General features: G+C 55.3%; 1 protein-coding gene across 3 annotated transcripts in view; it reads right to left on the bottom strand.

The window, feature by feature from the left end:
• Nucleotides 1–19,139, bottom strand: part of CD247 (CD247 molecule) — a 68,093-nt gene that overhangs the window by 4,497 nt on the left and 44,457 nt on the right. Inside the window, exons 1-4 of one of the 3 annotated variants that reach the window (XM_081025652.1) lie at nt 3,141–3,773; nt 1,953–2,053; nt 1,152–1,208; nt 566–646 (exon numbers count right to left, since the gene is read on the bottom strand). In XM_081025652.1, the coding sequence (XP_080881778.1) occupies nt 566–646; nt 1,152–1,208; nt 1,953–2,053; nt 3,141–3,231 (330 nt within the window). In that variant the 5' untranslated portion in view covers nt 3,232–3,773. Of the gene's footprint in view, nt 1–565; nt 647–1,151; nt 1,209–1,952; nt 2,054–3,140; nt 3,774–19,139 lie in introns of those variants that run through there. The other 2 variants (XM_081025653.1, XM_081025654.1) reach the window with 2 other exon arrangements.

The following is a 19,139-nucleotide window of genomic DNA, read 5'->3' as shown; positions in this document are numbered from 1 at the left end:
TAGAGGGGCTGGATGGACAGCTGTGACCAGAAACATCAAGGGCCACTGGCTGTGTCAGATAGGACCGTCCCAAAACCTGGGTGGCCAGACCTTTGCACTGAGTCCCATTCTTCCAAGGACCCTACTCTGGCCCCATCCTGCTGCTCCCCAGCCCACCGGGTGTGGTCTACAGCCAAAAGGACAGAGCTGCCTGGAGCCCATCCATGCTCGAAGGGGTACCCGGGCCCCGGAATCCGTGCCTAGCAGCCTGTGTGCCCCTCTTCACCAGGCCTGTCCTCCTGGGACCAGACGGTGCCAGGGTCAGTGCATCTCGGTGGCCATGGAGCAGTGGGGGGGGGGGGGGGAGCTAGGACATGAGGCTGGGAGCCACATTCGTGCACAGGAGGCCCCCGAGAGGCAGACGGGAGCCCAGCGGGGAGGAAGCGAAGGGGCTTTGCAGCAAATGAGGCTTCCGTCTGTCCTCATGGCCCAGGCCTCTTACATGTTAGGGTCCAGGGGGTGGCACAGGGTGCTAGCTGTGAGGGCCCCCCACACCCACACGTGCACACACAGGAGAATGTCCTACCTGTTTCCCTCCCATCTCAGGGTCACGGCCGCGTCTCTTATCCAAAACGTCATACTCCTCTCTGCGTCCTAGATTGAGCTCCTAAAACAGACAGGAGAGCGTCAGAGACTGAGAGACCCTGGGAGGATGAGCCGGCCGCACTGGAGTTCCCCTTGGGTGGTGGCTCAGAGGAGCCGGGACTGGGGTGCAGGCGGTAAGTGGTTCATGGGGCTTCCCAGAGGACATCTCAGAGGACGTGCGTCACCATGCGGACGGGGCAGTAATCCATTCAACCAAAGTCCCTTGCATAGGGAGTCCCCGCCGCTGCAGTAAGGGGCCCCCACCCCGGCTGTGCGCTCTGGCAGCAGGGCTCCCCAGCACTGCACCAAGCAGGCGCTTTCCAGAAGCAAGTCCTGAGAGCCCGGCGCCCCCACGAGGCAGGTGCAATTACTGTCCCGGTTTTTCCAGGTAGAACCCTGAGCCCTGGGAGGTGCGGTCACAGGGCTGTTGGCCACAGCCCAGACCTGCGACCCAGCCCCGGCCTGTGTCCCCTGCGCCCAGCAGATGTCCCTTCTCCCCACGGGCTCCGCAGCAGAGGCCGACTTACGTTGTAGACTTGGTTGGGGCCCTGCTGGTGTGGCGAGGCGTCGGCACTCTGGCTGAACTGGAAGAGAGGGGACAGCAGAGGTGAGTGCCCGCGCTGGGGCAACGAGGCCCGCAGCCTCGCCGGCATGCCTGCTGCGGGTGCCCTGGGACAGGGCAGCGGTGGGACACTGCAGGTGCTTGGCCGCGTCCCTGTGTGGCTCTGGCTCAGTGTCCTGAGGCCCTGCCCCGCGTGCACACCAGCCCGCTCTTTTTTCAGTTCAGGCCACCTCAGCCAGAGAAACTGCCAGGTGTCACGGGTCCGGGCAGTGCACACCGCCCCACATGTCTTCTGGGCAGCGTTGTTCAAACTTTTACAAAGGAACTCAGAACAGTTCCGCTTTTCAAATAAAATCTTCTGCTAAAGTTCCCAAATCCAAAAGAAGTGTGGCGGGGCACCCAGCCTCCTTCCCACACACCGCAGTGGCCCCTAGCCCCCTCCCCTCTAAGAAATCCAGCCTCTGCAAGGTACCAGCTGAGACCGTGCTCCCCGAGACACTCACCCGCGGGGAGTGGGGAGCCTGGGATGCCTTGATGTCACACGTCAAAGCTCCTCACTAAGGCACCGGGCGTCAGGCTCTGCCTCCGCTCTGTCCCTCTGTCCACTCAACCCCCCACCTGTACACATGTGGCTGGTCCCTGCTTCGCCCATGGACACCAGTCCACAGGCACCACCCACACTTGAGTCTTTCCCAGACCAAGGCCCCTCTGAACATGCACCGAGTGGGGGAGCCCATGCCCCTCCCCTGGAGCCCGGGGTACCCACCTTCGCTCTCAGGAACAGGGCAGTGACAATGACACTGTAGATGAAGAGGATCCCATCCAACAGGTAGCAGAGTTTGGGGTCGAGCAGGCCGATCTGTGCCTCTGCCAAGAGATGACACTGGTCAGCCAGCCAGGCCCAGGGGACAGAGGCGTCTCCACCACCCCAGGGTGGCCCCATGACTGGCCAAGAAAGTCATGACAAGGGGGGCTGGGTCCACTCCCCATACCTCATCCACACCAACCTCCCTCCCACACCCTTGGACCAGTGCTGGTCCCAACAGTGCAGGTGACAGTGGGGGCCACAGAGCCTGGGGTGCAGGAGGGAGGCAGCACGCAGGGGAAGGGGAAGCTGCCCACTGTCCCCGGGACAGCAGCCTCGGGCCCTTGGGGGCCAGGTGTGTGAGCCCATGCGAACCACACTCTCTGGAAGCGTCCGGAAGATGGACGAATGGCAGCACCTGACTGGACCGCGTGGCCCCCTGGGGCCCAGCCAGAGTCAGAGAACGGGACTGGGGGTCGAATGACATCACGTGAATCTCTAACTTAATCAGGACCCCCTTCCTGACTCCTGCTCCCCCGGTGCCAGGCCCTGAGCAGAGCCACCCTCCCCGGGGCAGTGGGGTCTGCTGCTGGCTCCCCTCCCCCGGGCCTGGGGGGTCTGGCGAGCAACAGGCTGAGGGACCCTCGATGGTCCCCTCCGGCCGGAACCTGGCAGCCTCCCTGCTCACAGTCCTAGTCCACGGCCTCCCCCCCCCACGTCCTCTCCACCCTCCTTGTCCTCCCCACCCTCCTCGTCCTCCCCACCCTCCTCGTCCTCCCCCCCCCGTCCTCCCCACCCTCCTCGTCCTCCCCCCCGTCCTCCCCACCCTCCTCGTCCTCCCCACCCTCCTCGTCCTCCCCACCCTCTCCGTCCTCCCCACCCTCCTCGTCCTCCCCACCCCCCCGTCCTCCCCACCCTCCTCGTCCTCCCCACCCTCCCCGTCCTCCCCACCCTCCTCGTCCTCCCCCCCGTCCTCCCCACCCTCCTCGTCCTCCCCACCCCCCCCGTCCTCCCCACCCTCCTCGTCCTCCCCACCCTCCTCGTCCTCCCCACCCTCCTCGTCCTCCCCACCCCCCCCCGTCCTCCCCACCCCCCCGTCCTCCCCCCTCCCCCCGTCCTCCCCACCCTCCTCGTCCTCCCCAGGACCACCTTGCTTTTCCAGACCACGTGCCTTTGCACACACTGTTGCCTCTACGTGTTCTCTCCCTGCAACCCCATCACGTGATGAAACCCGATGCATCCCGCGCAGAGCAGCTCCGAGGTCCCCTCTGCCTAGCGTGTCCCGCCCGGAGTTGCCAAGGGCCCCCTGTCGCCACAGCCGTATTCCCCTTGTCCCACTGTAGGAAGGCAGAAGTCGCTGGTGCTGGCCCCGGAGCCCAGTGGGCTGGGGAAGCGGGGACAGTAATGTTCTGCTGAAATTAAGCTCCAGTGCGTTCCACAGCTCCCTGCGCTGCGAGCGGAGGCGCGGACGTGGCGTGTGTCCCCGTCCCCTGCGGCCGGGCGCCCTCTGGTGGCCGCTCGGGGGCGGCTGGCGCGCGGCCCTACGCTCCCGCTGGGGACGCGGCGCAGTTAGGGACCCGCGTCGCCGGCCTCTTCCGTGAACAGGCGGGAAGCGGTGCGTTGCTTGCGTGTTCGCTCTGCGCCGGGCCCCGCTGTCGGGGGGTAACCGTCACTCCTCCCGCAGCGCCCCACGGACACGGAGGGTGTCAAGGCCCTGAGCCCTGGCCTGGGAGCCGGGCTCCCCCAGCTCCTGGAGCTCCCGGTACCTCCCACCCGCCGGCCACGCAGGCGCTCGCGCCTCCGCCACGTCTGCCGCTGCCGGCACCACCCTCGCCACGCAGCACGTGCCCAGGTGGGCCTCGTCCGGCCACCTGAGCCGCCAGTGATGCGCGTGCCCCCCAAGCGCTCTGCAGACACAGGTGTTGGGTTTGAGGGTCCCCCCATCTAGGCTGTAAGCGCTGCAGGCCAGTGGCTGAACCCTCCTCGTTTTTGCTTGTCCTCCACCCCCACCTCAGGCCACAAGGCAGACATTCATTAGAAAGGGCAGAATTTTCAGGGGACAAGCCCCGAGGCAGCACCGGGGGTCACCCGCTGTCCCTCGGAAGGGGGCCCTGAAGGCCTGGAGGAGCTGAGCCAGTCCCCGGAGAAGGCCACCAAAGCTGGAGGACGTTTCCTTTCGGGGCTGGAGAGGAGGTTTCAGTGGTGATTTATGGGGGTGGTTGAGATTCAAATAAAAGGACAGGGCTGGGAGAAAATCGCTGGGCTGCCTGTCGCGTAAAATGAGAACAGAAAAATTACTGGACGGTAAATTTAGAGCAAATAAAAAGAAATATGTCTTCGTGCTGGGCAGAGCCAGCTCAGTGGGGAGGGGAGTAGGTGCCTCCCCGGAGATAGTAATAGGGGCAGGTGTTCTTTCTTTCTTTTTTAAAGAGCAGCTTGATTTTAAGACCAATGACAAGTATGCTACGTGTGGTTTGGCCGAGGAGAGGATGATAATTGAAACAAACCCTCCCTCTGCCTAGTCCAGCTGTGCCTGTGCTGGGAGAGATGGGCCTGAGGAAGGTAGTGACAGCCAGAAACTTCCACAAAGAGCCCAGGACCAAGTTCATTTACAGAGTTGATTAAATATTTCTTAGACATCTGTTTGATGCTGGGGGATGTTGAACTGGAAACCCCTGGATTGGGTATCAGGTGCTTCCCGTCCTTCCCCTCCCACTAAGTAGCTGTGTGATCTTGGGCAAGTCACTTCACCTCCCTGGGCCTCAGTTTTTCCATCTGTAAAACGGACGGTAATCACATCCACCTGAAGGGTTGTGGTGAGACTCAAATGACATAATGTTTTATGCAGGACAGCGGTGCTCCCAGCTGAACTGCAGGATCAGCGGGTCTGGGGGGCGGCTGGGATCTGACCCCAGGAGACTTTTCCCATGCAACCTGGGCCTCCACAACCCCTCTGCAGCCCCCTGCACAAGGCAGACTCAGCAGGTCTGGAAGTAAGAAGAGTCTGCCCAATTCCCCACCCCACCTTACCCAGATCTCATAGGTGACCCATCACTGGGTGCAGCCCCACCCCCGAGAACCCCCATATCTGGGCAGATACATGGAAATATGGGCCCTGAAGCCTGGCTGGGTTGCAGCACGGCTGTGTTATGGGGCTGCAGAATCTGGCTGCTGCCTGAGACGACCAGGCCTCACCCACGGCGTTTGGGCAGAGACAGCGTGATTTTTTAAAGTGATTCAGGTTAGTTCAGGGCAAAGCAAGACCCTGATGACACCCGGCAGACAAGCCGCTGGAGCCATGAAGAGCTGGCCCTGCACGCGGGCGCTTCCAGCAGTGGGCTGGGAGTTGCACGCTGGGGTATAAGGGGGTCCCCGCCTGCACCTGCAGTTGCTCAGCCATGAGTTCACTGGCCAACAATTTCACGACAGCCCCCTCACGAACTTGGGGCAGCTCCAAACCCAGTGCTTGGCTGAACGGAGAACCTGAGCTCTGGTCGTTTCGCAGTCCCCGGGGTGTCACACAGCCACCCCCAATGTAGGAACTGACAGAGCGGGCAGCAGGCTACAACCCCCCCCCCCGCCCCAAGAAAACCTCATCTCCCAGGAGCTGAGGGATTAAGCCTTTTCCCATCCAAAGACAAAGAAACCCAGCAGCTGCAGCAGGGCTCTGAGCTCCTGTCCCACAAACTGGACATGCTGCCCTTTGAGATGAGAGGCAGGGGTGGCCAGCTGGCAGGGCCTGCTGCATTGTGAGCTGTAGGGGTCTCCTTCCCCACTGCCTTCGAGAAGTCCTCACATCATCCTTCTCAGAAACCTGCTCGTCTCACCCAGAGGGAAACCATGCTGCCCAGGGCACAGAAAAGCACCTTGGTGACAGGATGTTGTCTCTGGAGCACAAGTCCCCTCTGCCTCCCTGCCGCCAGCCCAGGGTGTCACTTCCAGGTCGGAGGCCCCCATCGTGCCACCCTGATTTTCATTTTAGGCCTAAGTTGGAGCCGCCTGCCGCCTAGCAGGAGACGTGGAGCAGGCCATGTGAGACGCCCAGAGACTCCAGGACAACCAGACAATCACAGGGTATCTGTCCACATGGTGCGTTGCATCTAAAAATGTAATAACTTATTAGTGAGCATGAGCCCAGCTTGTGCTACACCCTGAGGTCAGCTTCATAAAAAGCCTGAGCTCAGGAAGGGTCGCGGCACTGACCACCCCAGGAAGACTCCGGGCACTGCCCTTTGGAACCTGGTTTCTCGGGGCGAGGTGTCTTAGAATTGCGTTGTTTGTCTGTCTCCCAGCTTGACTGTGAGCTTCGAGAACAAGGGGAACAGGAGCTGGTCCTTCCTAACCGGAAGCTGCAGACACACCAGAGCTGGCCCTGCTCACAGGCAGGAGACCTGCTCAACTCCCTCACAGGGAGATGCTAAGCAGACCTCTTATTTGAACCTCAATTTGTACTTTTAAAATTACGTCCTAGTTTGGGTCTCATGAAAACCCAGGAGGTAGGCAGGGGGCTGTTCCTGGTCCCAATTCAAAGATTGGTAAACGGAGACCCGAGGAAGGAAGCAGCCCCCCTCTCCCCAGGCATGAAGCGGAGCTAGGTGGGGTCACAGGGTCTCCTGATTGCAAGCCACCTCTTACCTCTCTGCCTCCCGTGTCTCTCCCCTTTGGGTACAGCACACAGCTTTCACCTGGCTCTGCATTCATAGCTAGCTTTTGGCACTAAGTCACAGCCGCTTGTGACCTTTTTACATGGTGTGTCCCCTCCCTGACAAGCCTGGAAAGCACAGAGGAGGCATTTTGGTTTCACTTGCTTATTTCCCTCCCCACCTCCCACCTCCCCAGGCCACTTGAGAAGAGGAAGGAACACAGGCCAGAGAGCCACAGACTGGATTCAAATTCTGAATCTGCCGCTCACTGGCTTTGGGTTTGGGGAGGACTGTCTTCACCTCTCTGAGCTTCAGTTTCCCCGCCTGCAGAAGGGGTGTAATAAGACCAACTTCTCAGGATATTTCTGCAGATGACACGAGATAGCAGTGTGGAGGGAAGTGCCCTGCCCAGTGGAACACGCTGAGCCATGTGTCAAGTGAACTTCTTGGCCACCACCGAGCTCTGTGGGTACTAGCAGCAGCAGGCGGGGAGCAGGGCTCCCACCTCTCACTCACCCCTTCACACCAAGGTTGGGGACAGAACCTGGGCCAGTCCCCAGCTCCAGAGGGAGAGAGCCACCTTTTAGGATGTGTGAGAATAAAATCAGACAGTACTATGTATAAGGTACCTGCCACACAATAGGAGCTCAACAGTGTGGGGACATCTGAGAGCCCTCGTCTTCACAAAGTAGTAAGGACGTCACTTACATTTGCACTCAGCATTCAGGCGCGGGACCTCTGTGCCCTCGCGTTGTCTGATTTAATCTTCAGAACAACTCTGTATGATCTGGCCAGAATTACTACCAGTTCTATTTTGCAGATGAAGAAATTGAAGCTCAGAAAGGTCACTCAGCTAGAAAGTTCCCGAGTGTCTCTGGTGCAAAGTGCCTTGTCTGTCCACTTTATCCCTATGCCTCTGGGTCACTCTCACCCAGAGAGTGTCCCACCTTTTGTAGGAATTTCTTCTCTGGCATCTCCAGCCTCTGTTTGAATACCTCAGAGAACAGGGAGCTCACCACCAACAATCACTGGGGGACACTTCTAATTTTCAGAGTTTTTAAAAAACAACTTTGGTCCTAGTTCTGCCTTGCAAAGCACACAGGGCACAGATTCTCCCACGGCCACCACGCAGCCCACCTGTGCCCAGCTTGTCCCCGCCCCTCCCCACCCCCGCCCTCCCCCAGTAGCAAGCACATTAACATCTCAGCAAGAACAAATCCTTTGAAGATAGAGAACTTGAGTGCCTGTCCTGGCTTTGCTACTTAAGTAGCCGCATGACCGTGGAATACTCTCATAGCTGCCTCCAGGTGTGACACTTAAATGGAACGGGCTAGCTACCTGGTAGGCTCTCAGCCCATACGCGCTCCTGGAATCAATATTAGTCATAAAGCCCACAATTCAGATAAGACTGGCCAGCTTCCAAGCCCCCGACCTCCTCTTGCACCCCCAACCCTGAGGCCAGGGTCCTGCCGCTGCCCAGCCCCACCCCCAGGCTCAGACACCACTGCAGGCTAAGAATTTAGAAAACAGGAAGTCACGAGTTCTCAGGAAGGCAGTGGCAGCAGCTCTGGGTGGCTGTGCTGCCAGCCCACTGGCCACACAGCAGCGACGCACGCACCCCTCCTCAGGGCAGGTGCTGCCTCCCAATGAGCAACTAACAGGCTGGAGACACAGGACAATAGTGAGAACCAGGAGCTGAAGACTGATTTTGTGCCAGGAAGCATGCTTGCGTTTTCTCGTTCAGTCGGAGCAGTGACTGTGAGCTGACAGCTGGGGAAACTGAGACTCCCAGAGGCAAATCACGGGCCTGAGAAGGTCTAGAGCCAGAGCTGACCCCAGGCCTGTTTTCATCCTTCATCCAAAACACCACTGGGTCCAGCATCCTAAGCTGCACCTAAGGACCCTTTGGTCCTGCCCTTGACAACTTCCTGGTCCTCAGGGCTGGGGAGAGGGAGTCCTCACCAGGCTGGGGAATCTGTCCTAGGGCGAAGAGCAAACCACATTCGCGGATGATATCCTGTCTCTACAATTGGTCTCTGTCTTTGAGGGGGCAGGGTGCTGAGAGGCCTGTGTGATTAACAGGGACAGATGGTCTGCGGCCAGGGCCCACACTGGCCAGTGCGCTCAAGGCAGACCCACCTGGAGATACTCATCGCCTCCCGCTGCAGAACAAGTCTACATAGTTTATTGCTGCTCAGGGGGAAATTTCCCCACCCCCTCGCCAGTGTAGGATTTCAAATGCTTGTATTTCATTGTAAAGCTACTCACCTGGTCAGATCTACTACAAATTACCTATTCCCTCAGATAAGGATTCCCAGTGGAGAAAGGGAGCTGTTTGGTTTCTTAGGGGAATAAATATTCAGGGCAAATACGTATTCCCCTTCTTGTATTTTTTTCCATTAAACTTCTTATGGTTTGTGCAATAATTTTTGAAATTTTTCTGTGGTCACTTTTCTTCTCATTTTATTATCAACTCATTTTAACAGGGCAGGAAAGTGGAAAGAAATCAAAACCACCCATAATACCACACTCAGACTTAGCCACCGGTAACGTGATGCCACTTTGCTTGCCAAGGGGTTTGCTACTTAGAAATCGTAATCACCCTACATAAAAATATTTCCCTGGGGGAAAAGAAAACCACCATTTTTTTCAGTTCGCGTAATATAACTTAACATCATGTTTTCATGTCATTTCATATGTTCGCATTTCATGCTACTTCCTAGTTTTCCTGAATGCTTGCATAATAAATAATCCTTCCACTATTTATTTAACCATTCCCCCATTAACCATCATGTGTTTCCAATTTTTTCACCATTGTAAATAATTTTGTAAGAAACACCGTCGTTTCTAAAGCTTTTTTATAGGTTTAGAATCTGATCGATAATACTTTGAAAAAAATGAAAGTTAAGACAACTAGTCCCGGAGAAAAACCAGCAAAAGATATAAATAGGCAACTCTCCGAGGAGGAAAAACAAATTGCTTATAAACATATAAAAGGACCCTCAGTCTCACCGGCGATCAGGGAAAGGAAAGTATGAAATGACAAGAAGTTGGGTCACGTTTCTCACAGGTGGTCAGAAGACCTCACCTGTAAGGATATGTGGAGGAAGTCACTCCTGGCGGAAGAACCACAGGTGCAAAGGGCCTGTGGTGGACCCAGGCCTGGTATATGTGAACAGCAAGGAGATGGCCGTGGCCAGCGTGGCACGGATGAGGGAGAGTACCAGAAGATGAAGTGAGAGGGTCACCAGAGAGTGCGGCCATTAGTTCAAACCTCTTGAGCCAGTGGATTTGACTCTGAATGACATGGGAAGCAATCGCAGAGGTTTCTCTTCTTACAACAAATACACATTACTTCTGTCATTTAAACAATGTGAATAAACTTTAAAAGAAAATAAATGAAAGCCAATTGGAGTCCACTCGGCTCACTGGCGTGGGCTGGAGATACCCAGGCCAGCTGCAGGACAGGCCTAACATCCGCCCTACGCTGCCAGGGCACTGGCCTGCTCCCTAGAGGCTGTGCCCCGATTTGTCGGCGTTTGCCTCTTCCTGCCCTCGCCCCATAAACCAAGCTACAGTTTCCACGCAGACAGTGGTTTTATTTCTACTGAAGGCGTGCAGACCCATTCATTCTTTTGCTCTTTCATCATTCGTTACCATATATTGGTCACCAAGCCTTTGCTTCTGTTACGCTCTGAATTTTGGCCCCACCACCACCCCCCGATTCCTACATTGAAGTTGTAACCCCCAGGACATCAGAGTGTGACTGCGTTTGGAGACAGGGACTTTAAAGAGCCAGTTAAGATGAGGCTTTTGGGTGGGCCCTGATCCAGGATGGTTCCTATCCCATAAGAAGGGGCAATTAGGAGTCAGGCAGACACAAAGGGACCCTGCGAGGACACAGGGAGAAGATGGCCGTCTGCTCGCCAAGGGGAGAGGCCGCAGGGGGACCCCACCCCACTGACACCTGGATCTCAGACTGTCAACCTCCAGGACTGGGAAGAAATACATTTCTATTGAAGCCATGTCGTGTGGCACTTTGTTATAGCAGCCTGAGTGGATGCTACAATTTCCTTCCCTGAAAACAGTCACCATAATTCCTATGCCTGGGTGATTGTGAGGAAGCGTGCACAGTCCGTGTGAGCAAGAACCGAGCACAGTATCTGACACGCAGCAGGCCCCGGAAACACAGCAGTGGCGGTCGTCACCATGAGAAGGTGCCAGGTCCTGTGCTGGGCAGTGACAAGCAAGTGAAAGCTGCAGCTTAGCCTCGCAGTTGAGCAGGGAGGGGGCCACATAAACAGATCACCCCAACGCGAGAGACGCGCGGGGCACTAAGGGAACAGGAGGGGACACTGCCTGCAGCCACCGTCCAGGAGGAAAACGCTGACCCACAAGTGACCTTTGGCGAGCAGAACTCAAGTTTTAGTTCCTCCCTCTCATCCCACCTTCCCAGCAGCCCCTCACGGCCAGCGGACAAGTCTCTCATTTTAGTGGACAGCACTTCACTTGCCATGTGCCAGGCCTAGTATAAGCAATATATATATATATATATATATATATATATATATATATATATATATATAATATATGTATATATATAATATACATTATATATATATATTATAGAGAGAGAGAGAGAGAAATAGAGAAAACAATATATACACAGGTGTGCGTGCGCGTGTGGGTGTATACCAAGGGTGCCACAAAAATGTACACAAGTGGACACGTTGGTCAACGTTGCTCAAGCAGTAGTTCGCCGTAATCAGAAGTGTCTGGACGCCGATGGGAACCACTTTGAGCACCTCTTGTCATTGTAGAAGTCACACGTGTCTTGTATTCATCTTTTGTTATTGGTAGATATTGAGTATTACAATTTTAATACAGTTTTCCTTTCTTAAAATGTGTATACATTTTTGGCACACTTATATATACGTGTGTGTGCGTGTGTGTGTATGTATACATATACGGGTATACACACATATGTGGACAAAGAGAGAGAGAGAGAGAGAGAGAGAGAGGCGCTCAGCTCTGACGCAGGGCTTTCCTGGCTGACCCCAGGGATCCACTACACCGATCGTAGCCCCACCAAACATTTGCTCCACACTTTCAGTTTACAAAACCCTTTTATATCCCTGATTTCCTTTGATCCGAACAACTATGGATGAAGCAAGCTGGGCAGATCGTATTTGCTCCACTCTGCGGATAAAGAGACTGAAGGTCAGGGAGGGGAAGTGAATCTCCTGGGGGCCCAAGAGCGTGAGCAGCAGAGCCTGGATGAGAAGCAGGTCTGGCCAGGCCTTTGTTCTTTCTCACATGGCCCGGCCGCAGCGGAGAGCCCTCATGCTGTGTTCTTGAACACCAGTACCGTTTAAAAGAAATCCACTCCAGATCTAACCCCCTCAGGTGAAAGTGCCAGGCAGGATTTCAGGTTCTCTGAGGCTTTATTTATTCTGTAGATAAACCCTGACAGGACGCAGATATACAAGCACAGGGATGTTTATTGCCTTATTGTTTGCAGGAGAAAGAGAGAGAGAGAGAGAGAGAGAGAGAGAAAGGAAGGAAGAAAGAAACGCAACGTAAATTTCCACCAACTGAGAACCTGATAAATAAATAAATAAATTTTGGTATATTCATATACAGCAGTTAATAAAACACAATATAACAGATAATTCTGCGTGTGCTGCTCTGGGAAGATTTCCAAGACACTTAGGTAAAAAAAGCCAACTCTAGCATTGTGTGTGTAGTGTCTGTGTATAAAGAAAAGACATGCATGGGCTACATGTGTGTACTTATATGTACAGAACACACACCTGGATGGGCTTTCTGTGGGCATGCTGACAAAGTCCTGGCGATCGTCGGTGGCTTCACGGCACTGTGAACGCAGCTTGTGCCACCAAATTGCACGCTAAACAATGGTTCAAATGGTAAATTGTATATGACATATATTTTACCACAAAATATACATCTATGTGTGTGTGTCTTTATATCCAGATGGCTACACACACCCACCCACATGTTACCCATGGTTAACTCTGGAGAGGAGCCAGACGAGGGAGCGGTTAGGAGAATTGCCCTTATTTTCCACTTTGTACCTTTGTCCTCTGAATTGCTATGACAGTACATTGCACGTCTAACAGTACACGACCCAAACTAGGACGGCGTGATCCCTTCAGTCAAACAAGCCGTGTGCAGCACAGTTCCAGGTGGGCAGAAAGGGGTGGGACAGGGACTCGTCCATCTAGCAAAGCACCTGGAACTTGGCTGTCCCAGCACATCTCTGGGGATCATCTGCTGGGGTTTGGAAGGACCTCAAACATACGGGCATTTTCACTACAGCGCTATTTTGTGAACACGACTGTAATTCTGTCTGGACACGAAAACCATTACTGCTGCTGAACATGCACGTCGTCGGGAATCCGGTCCTTTCATGCACAAGCCCCTCCTCCTCCACCTGCGTCAGCATACCAGCCCCGCCAGGCAGGTGGTGTGAGAGGAAGCCCCCTCCGAACCCCAGCCTCGCCCCAGCCAGTGCCACTGCCCAAGACACCAAGCAGGTTTCTGGGAACCTAGCGCTGCCTGGGCACCCTGAGGGAGACCATGGGCGCAGGGAGCAGGCGGGCCCACCTGCAGCCCTCACCTGCCCTCTGGGAAGCATCCTGTGGGCCCGAGGCTGTTGAGAGCAGCTTTTCGGGAGCTCCCATAGCACCCAGGGCAGAAACCTGGGTGTTACCTACTTTCCTGATACCCCTCCAGCCTGGCACCTCGAGTGGGGGGCCATGTCTCCCCACCTTTGAGGCCCCATGCATCAGCCTCTCACCCTGCAGACATCTGGGCGGCCAGGGGCGAGGCCTTCCTGCTGCACCAGCGCCTCAAAGCACGCGGGGAGAAAATGCTATTTTGATTTTAAATGAGACCTCGTGGCACAGAGTACACAAGTCGCTGGGATTTCAAAGAGGCACCTGAGCCTTCTGAGGCCACATCACTGCCCTGGGGCCGGGCACCCTCATGGAAGAGAGAAGGAGAAGAATGACTGGCTGGGGGCGTCTCTGCAGGCTGACATACTCACCTCCTCCCTGGGCCCTGGCCCCCCACTGTCTGACAGGGCGGATCCCGCCAGGCTGTCACACTGTCCTGGGTGCTGGGCTGTGCTCTCCAGCCACACCCAAAGCCCCCAAGTCTCTGAGGAGCCTCAGGAAGGACAACCCTCCCCGAGAGAGAGAAGGACCTGGGCCCAGAGACGGGGACTCGAGGCCCTACCTCCCTCGAGGCCTTTCCTCGTCAGGCAGCCGGGTGGGCTCTGGCACTGTGACACTGCCCCACCGTCCTACCAGTGTGGTTACAGGGAGCACAGCCCCTCCCCTCCGACCCACAGCTGTCTCCTCACTCGAGGTTTCCTGTCACGTTGCCATCCAGGGCCTGGGTTATCTGTCCCCCGAGATCTCCCATCTGCACAGCTCACACACATGCAGACGCCCGCCCCCACTTGCGGTCCCCTTCCCCGAACTGCACGCCCCCAGCCCTCTGTGAGGAGAGGTCGGCCCAGCCCGGAGCTCAGGGGGTGGCGGGGATCTGCAGCCGGCTGGGGGCCTCGGTGGGAGGATGTCAGGGAGAACTATGCAAGGGTCCCCCTGAGATGCAGGGACCAGGCTAGTCCCTGGGCCCTGCCGACGGAGAGGCAGTGACCGATAGAAGGTCTCGCTCTGGGTCCCCGGGCACATGTGCAATAGTCCACAGCTGTGCAGCCCAGAGGACAGGCCGCTGCCTGCCGCTCTGAAGGCCCGGCCGCCACCCCCTCGCACCCTCCCCTCCACAGAGAAGAGGGAGGAAGTGCAGGGGTCTCTCTGCTCTCACAGGGGGACCCCAAATGTCGTCAAAGCCTCCATTCTCAGAACCGACCTCCGCTTTCACTTGGGAGCCCCGCCAGCACTGGCTGGGGGTTTTCCTGGCACATAGGCACACCCGGTGCAGAACCTGGCATGCCATCCACTGCCGAGGGGCATCTCTGTGCAGAGCTCCAGGCATGCGCCCTGGAACCGCCTGTGCCTGGGGCTGTGTCTCCCCTGCTCAACCCAGCAGTGAGGGGCCACGGCGGGCCGGGCAGCGGCCGAGGAGAAAGTGACTGCTGGCTCTTTCTGGTTTGCTCTGACGTGAGCTCATCAGGTCCCATGACCAGGTATAAAAGCAGAGAATTTTGACTTAGATGGACAGAAAGTCCGCTAGGCCACTCCCGGGGGAAGAAGGTTTCAGTCCCCGTCTAGGCCGGCAGCCGGGTCGGGTCTGGGCCTGTGTGGGAATCGCCCTGAGCCACCGAGGGCAGGCCCAAGGGATTGGCCCTTCAACACAATCCCCCGTGTCTCATGGACGCTGTGCTTTAGGAACCACTGTCTCCGACTTGCTTGGCTCTGGAAAAGTCTATGAAGCCTCCAGCCCCATGTGAGCATCTGTACACAGGCGGCTCCGTGAAGGAGGGCAGCCCCCCGTGGGTCCAGCGGTCCGGCAGGGACACCCAAGGGAGCCTTTAGTCAGAGAAACCCCCAAGGGAGCCTCAGCGTCGACATTGCAGGTCCACCTTGGTCCATTCCACATTTCGTGGTATCGACACGTCGTGGCGTGTGCCATACTAACATGGCTGCCCGAGGACCTGCTTTGGTTAAAACTACGCTGATGGAGCCAGTCCTGGAATTCCTTTTCTCCCTCTAGCCCCGCTTGCTTCACATCTGGTCAGCTTGCTGGGGGCTGGGGGCTGCCTGGGAGGACCTCACACCCACCTGCATCTTGGGAAATTCTAAGAGCGGGTGTGAGGTGCCAGCAGGGTGGGGCCAGCAGCTGGGTGGCTGTCTCCCGCTGCTTCAGCACTGTCTCGGCAGTGGCCTCTGCTCCTGGTACAGGGGCATGAGCTGCTCTGGGCAACCTAGGGACCCGGAGTTGTTTGCTCAGGGCTGTGTGCAGGTGGGATGGGAGGCCCAGGCCCCCTATGGCACGCGTTACTTCTCCTTGAAGGGTTCATTGGCCAAAGAGAACAAGTCCAGCTCCCAAACAGACCCGAATGACCAGTGAAGGAGAAAAGAGCAGAGAAATGCCGCTGCCCAAACGGAGCTGGCATCTCGTCCCGACCATCCATCCTTCCCTGGTTTTGACTCGGTGGAGAAGGAGCATTATCTCCTACCAGCCCTGGATGCCGAGAACCATCGGGCGACGAAGCCAGTGAGCGTGACCTTATGTCAGCGGGTTTTCCTAAGTGCTGCCCACGGCACTCCAGCCAGACCCACCTTTCCCTTTCACTCTCTAAGCCTTTCTCCCCTCTCACCTTCCCTAAGAGTCCTTCCCCAGAGCTTCAGCCCACACCAACTTCCAATGACTTATTTATGTTTTAGTGCAAAGAGCACTTAGTTACTCTCACCGCACCTAAGGGCTGCTCTCCTGCTCAGCTAGACTGCAGCTTGTTCAAGGGCGAAGGCCACGGCTTCCAGTTCTCTTGTTTCCACCAGGTAGGAAGCCCCAGGTGGCATCCCGACTCAGTAATTGCATAATTGCTCGGATGACTGACAAGCTGATTGATGACTGATTGAGCAGTGGTCATTAATGCCGTGCAATGAATGAATTTTGCCTCCTAATTTCAAAGAACCTACAAGTTGGAAGAGGCCTGAGAGACCATATTTATGGGAGCCTCAGCGAAAAACTGCCACCCAAAATGTGTCCTTAGGGAAGTTACTTCACCCCTAGTTTCTTCACCGCCAAAATAAGGGTGTCAATCTAACAATCTCTATGGTTCCTGCCAGTTGTGCCTGCTCCGTGATTCAGGGTTCAAGCTCGTCGTCAGGAAGAAAACTCCTGAGGATTTCGTAATGAGCAGCCTTCACAAAGCGTCAGATTCCTATCTGTACCCCACCCCACCCCACTTTTCTTATTGTCCCCACATATCGTGTTTCCCCGAAAATAAGACCTAATCGGAAAATAAGCCCTACCATGATTTTTCAGGATGACATCCCCTGAACATAAGGCCTAATGTGTCTTTTGGAGCAAAAATTAATATAAGACTCGGTCTTATTTTCGGGGAAACACAGCACATGGCCCTGGCATGGGCATGAGTGAGTGGGGTGGGGACATTGCAGCCCCTGAGCCTGTGAGGGAGGAGGCTGGCAGGGCCCCATGCCATAAGCAGGCCCCTGTCCTGCATTTGACTCAGGCCCAGGCCGGGTGGCTGAACTGCCACCCACGTCAGCGTCCTACTGATGCCTGAACCAAGACCGGGCAGAGGTGTCCCAGGGCTGCCAGTCTCCCACCTCTTCCAGAAGGACCTTCCATTAGGCCCTTCCTTCATCTTAACAACCTTTTATTCATCTTTCAAGGCTCAGCGCAAATGTCACCTCCTCTGCTCAGATATCCGTGTTTCCTTCGGGCAGCGCTAATCGTCTCTTTCTATTCTACATGGCGCCTGAAAAGTCAGGAATCATGGGTGAAATCGTTAAACAGAATATCAGTTACATTTTCAAATAACACATTTAACGTTTTCCTTCAACCTTCAGATACCTGTTCAGGTGAAGTATCCCTAAGTTGAAAGAAATGGATTCTGTTGTTTACCTTGTAAAAAAAGGGGTTCAAGAAATACAGCGCTTTGTGTTTCCAGGTGTAATATATTTCTTGGACTTTTTTTTCATGTTAACGATTGGACTCATTGCTTTAAATAGAAGAACGTCCTGGCAAGGTGTCTGGAGGTTGAAGAAAACCAGACTGAGCACATTGTTTGAAAATGGAGCTAATGTTCTGTTTAAAACTAAATTTATGATAATGTTTCAGACTTCACAGACACTGTCGTTCTCGACACATTTTCCACTAATTATTTAATGATAGATCTATCTTGTTAAAAATTAAAACCTCCAAGGTCTGGAATGTATTTTATTCTTCTTTGACTCTCCAACTCCTAGCTAGCGCCAGAATAAAGTAGCTGATCGTAAGGGTTTGATGAATGAATAAGTGATACAGCCGGGTGGTTTTCACCTGAACCCTCGCTCTGGGGCTGAGTCCAGACTGGTCAGCCTTGCTCGTTCCTGTGTTTTCAACTTTCTTCCTAATCTTCCCCTTCCAAGTTTGAAGAAATAAGATGAAGACTAATAGCTTTGTGTCTCAGATGTCCCAGAGAAATATAAGAGCATCAGAAAAATCTGCCCTTGAGTGTAGGAAAGTGCAGGAGAAAGACCCAGCTTCTCCGGCGATGTATTTCTGAGCTCTGAGTCAGAGCTGGGGGAAGGGGGAGGGCCATGCACACGTCTAAGTCTCCCCCATGCAGGTCATTTGTGGGACAGCAGGGCTGCCCACTGGGTTGGAGCAAGCCAGAGCTGGAAGGCTTTCCTGGAGATGTGTTTGTCAGTTTGGCAACCCTCAGTGAGCACCGCCCACGCCCTGAGTGCTCGCCTGTGACGTACTTGGATCAAAGACCCCACAAAGCCTGCCACCCCTGCAGCTGCGGTGCTGAGGACGTGGGAGGGCTGAGAGCCAGGCTGCCTGGCTGTCGTCTCCACAGGAGGGAGTTCACCCTGCAGCTTCCAAATTCAGCCTGCCCCCTCCTCTTCTCAGGAGGGGGTTGGGCGGTTGAGCCTTGGGCATATCCCCTCCCCTCCTGCTCTCTTAGTGACCCCATTACTTGGGTCCTTGGGACATAGCACCAAGACCACCAGGGGCACCTATTTGATTCTAAACCTAGATCTCTGAACATAGACAGATATCAGGTATCACTAGAGCAGCTACCCGAAGAAAATACAGCAACATGTTCACAGTGGTTTCATCTCTGGTTTGTGAAATCATGGGTGATGTCAGTCTTTTCTATGCTTTTCCCTATTTTCCAAGTTCTGCCATGTATCATATAAAAAAGTAAAGTTTTGAACTAGGGAGAAGAGTCAACGTACAGGTTGGATGACTTACACAAACCTCACCCCCCCGGCCCCATCCTTAGTTGCACGATAGGTCAAGGAGCATCAAATGACTCTAGATTCTTCAGGCAGACACTAGCAGACGGTAGGGTTAGCTGATGGAATGCTGGACTCAAACTTTGGTACCGACCAAGTCGTAGAATAGTAGGAGCCGGCCTGCAGCAGGAAGGCTGGACATGCAGCTCGGTGTAAGTCCCCGGGCTACCCCTGCCAGGCTCCCTCCAAACCCAGAGGCAGATGGGAGCACCTCTGTCTCCTCAAGCCACTCAGGGCTGGACATCGTCCTCTCACATCCCAGGACAAGGACCAGGTTGGGGTTTGGGGTTGCTTGGAGGTGGAGCCAGTGTCCCTGGCATCCCCTTCCAAAACAGAACTCCTGCTCTGTGGTCGCAGAAGAGGCTGTGTCTGGCCAGGCAGCTGGAGCATGAAGTGGCTTAGGGACAAAGCCTCAGCGATGGGCAGGGATGTTGACAAAGCTGGTATTCTGTGGGTGTCCTGAACACACAGGTGGCACAGTGCAGCAGGAAACCTGGGACTGTTTACACACACAAGCGCCCCGGGGAGAGGCTCTGCCC

This window comes from Rhinolophus hipposideros (genome assembly GCF_964194185.1).
Source record: "Rhinolophus hipposideros genome assembly, chromosome: 19".
NCBI classification, from domain to species: domain Eukaryota; kingdom Metazoa; phylum Chordata; class Mammalia; order Chiroptera; family Rhinolophidae; genus Rhinolophus; species Rhinolophus hipposideros.
Note: the sequence above shows the minus strand (reverse complement) of the source record. Positions and strands in the feature narration are given on the sequence as shown.